The sequence below is a fragment of the Arachis ipaensis genome, chromosome B10 (assembly GCF_000816755.2).
Source record: "Arachis ipaensis cultivar K30076 chromosome B10, Araip1.1, whole genome shotgun sequence".
NCBI lineage: Eukaryota > Viridiplantae > Streptophyta > Magnoliopsida > Fabales > Fabaceae > Arachis > Arachis ipaensis.
In genome coordinates this window covers 135,862,424-135,865,757 of record NC_029794.2, presented here as the reverse complement: position 1 = coordinate 135,865,757, position 3,334 = coordinate 135,862,424, and the positions used below count along the sequence as shown (strand labels likewise).

Below are 3,334 nucleotides of genomic sequence, written 5' to 3'. Positions count from 1 at the left end.
ATAAAAGAAAATAATAAAAATAATAAAATCATATTTTATATTATTTTTACTTTTTTTTTCTCGTTCACAGGATTTGGAAAATAAAAATAAACAAGAAAAACAGAAACCAAACAAAATCCATGCATGAGCTCAGTCTAGAATAATCTAGAAAGATGACTTTTCTGCTGTTAAATGTTAGCCTCCGCAATTGACGAAAGGCTACAATGAAAGCTCCATTACGTTTATGTTCAACTTTTTAATGAATTATTAGGATGCCGTCTGATTTAATCTTTGACAAAGTACTCAATAATTCATCGAATAACAGTACCAACAAGCTAAGTGATGAATGTTTCAACTTTCAAACGGTATATTTATATATGATATTATTTACTTAGATTATTACTACTCCCTCTTCTAATTTTAAACAATCATTCATTTTAAAAATTTGTCGTTCATCACAAACAAATATTTAATTAAAGGAAAAGTATAGGGTACCAACATATTATCTGCCAACTCTTATTTATAATTATGTTTCATGTAAGTGTGTTCGTGGATGTGTCTAATAATTAATATATTTTAAATACATATATAAAGAGACACATCCAGAAAATATATCTATAAAGACACTTCTATTAAACACAGCTATAAAAAAGACATTTTTATTAGACACATCCACAAACACATTTCCATGAAACACAATTATAAATAAGAGTTGGCAGAAGTTGACAGATATGCTGTTGGTAACGTAGCGGAACCGTTAATTAAAAAAGCATATAGTCAAATCTTATGGAATAAAAAATCTTAATCTTAGCGTGTATATTTGCCACTGACTAATATATATATATATAGAGTGATGAGTGACTACTGACTACTACACACACTAAATTAGAGTGAGTTTAATTAAAGAGTAATAATAATTAAAGTAGGTAGCATATATGAATATGATGAGTTCAATAACCACCAAGGAGGATTACGATGATGCTTTCACCAAAGCTGCTTCCTTCGCATTTGCTCAGGTCTTTCCTGCAATTTTGAATGCTGCTGTTGATATGAACTTGTTTGATATCATATCAAAGGCAGAGACTTCATTAGGCATGTCAGCTTCTGAGATTGCATCTAAGATTCCAAAACAACACAGTGAGATGGGCAGCAGACTTGAACGCATGCTGCCATCATTGGTGGCTCGTTCTCTTCTGACGTGCTCCATTCGCACCATTAATGAAGACGGTGACACTGAAAGAGTTTATACAGTTTCTCCTGTTGGACAGTACTATACTAGTCATGAACAACGAGGCTCCTTGGCTGCAATGTCAACTTTAGTCTATCGAGGATACCGTCATCTTTGGTAATCTTACATATTTATTACTACAAAATCATATTTATACACTAAAATGAGTAGTATAAATATGTGTATGATTTAATTTATTTTTAACGTGTATTTATATTCTAACATATATTTTACATTAGTGATTTAATTTGATATATTTTGATATACATATAATATAGTCACTATTACTTAATAAACAATGTCAAAGGATCATGAGAATTTATTAGCTTTGACAATCAGTTAGCCCTTAATATTTATAAGTATGAGATAAAGTATGTTGTTGGATTATTAGATTAACTAAACTAAAAAAATTGAGTTGATAACTGATGGTAAAAAATAATAAATTTTATGATCCCTAGGATACCAAATAAGATGTAGCTAAACTTGGAGCTAACTAGTTGAAAAATAGTTTTTATTTTTAATTTTAAAATTCGAAAAACGGTTCGGTGAGAACCAACTAGGAAAGTAGCCAACTAGAATCAACTAGTTGAAAAATAGGAGGTTTATTATAAAAAAAAAAAATAACTTGCCACTTCTCTAATTTTTTAAATTTCAAAACTAAAAATATAAATAATTAGCCTATATTATAGTTATACTTTTTTGAGATAGTGGGGAGTTGGTTTTTTTTTGTAGTAGACTTATTTTTCAATTAATTGACTACTTTTTAATGGAAAGTTGCCATTTGAATATATGGAGACAGATAAAGAGTTAGGTAATCTTTACGAGCAAGCAATGTCACAAGCTGGGTCTTTAGGAATGAAATCAACCCTTAATGCATATAAAGGCTTTGAGGGAATATCAACGTTAGTTGATGTTGGAGGTGGATATGGACAAGTCCTCAAACAAATTCTCTTCCACTATCCATCAATTCAAAAAGCAATTAATTTTGATTTGCCTCGTGTTGTGACAAATGCTCCTCCTCATCCAGGTAAATTCTTTATCACTAATTTCATCTCATGAATGCCAAATACAAAATAAACAAATATTGATTTAGAGAGCATGCACTATTTAATTTTGCATGATCATTGATCAGGGATAGAACATGTTGGAGGAGACATGTTTAAAAATGTTCCAAAAGGTGATGCCATTTTACTCAAGGTTAGCATTTTATAATAATTCAAATTTATTTATTATCTAAGTCATGAATATATTATAGAGAACACTCTAATAAAGACATTAAAAATGTCTTTTTTTAAAGACGTTTACATATCTCATGTTATTATTGAATATTTTTATTAAATTAGTTAATAATTTATTTTTTAATAAATCAGAACAAAATCGGTTTATTATAGCAATAATAATAAACCCAATTATTTGCATTATAATTATTAGACCCGATTTGATCCGATCGAATTACACAATCTAAACCGAATATCGTTAAACTTTTTTATAAAAAGACAAATATATCCCTAATTTTTTGTTTTGTAGACATTTAAATCCCTAAAAATTTAAAAATACAATTAAATTTCTAAAAATATGGGTTTATTGTTATTGTTATAAAAAAAATCGATTTTATTTTAATTTGTTAAGAAATTTAAAATAACCTGTTCATTAATACGTCTAATAATAATGTGAAATATAAGCATCTTTACAAAAAGACGTTTTAAGCGTCTTTACCAGTATATTATATATTAATAAGATCTAACAAGTTGACATCATTATTATTTCAGCATGTATGTCATAATTTTGGAGATGAAGAATGTGTCAAGGTTTTAAGAAACTGCTATGAAGCTTTGCCACCACATGGGAAGGTCATAGTTTTGGATACTTTATTGCCAGAAATTCCGAAATCAACATCGTCTAAGGATACTCAAGCTGTGGATCTGGATTTTCTTATCTTTCTATTTCATGGTGGAAAGGAAAGAACTGAAAAACAATTTGAGAAATTATGCAAGGCCTCAGGATTTTCACGGTTTCAGGTTGCTTGCAATGATTCCTCAGTTATCGTTGCAGTGATGGAGTTTTACAAATAAAAATTAGAGTAAAACGACAAATAAATTTTTGAATATTCATACTTTGAATATATAT

General features: G+C 28.7%; 1 protein-coding gene across 1 annotated transcript in view; it reads left to right on the top strand.

The window, feature by feature from the left end:
- Positions 742-3,334, top strand: part of LOC107622472 (isoliquiritigenin 2'-O-methyltransferase) — a 6,726-nt gene continuing 4,133 nt past the window's right edge. The window contains exon 1 of the mRNA XM_016324379.2: positions 742-1,324. Within this exon, the coding sequence (XP_016179865.1) occupies positions 915-1,324 (410 nt within the window). The 5' untranslated portion in view covers positions 742-914. The remainder of the gene's footprint in view (positions 1,325-3,334) is intronic.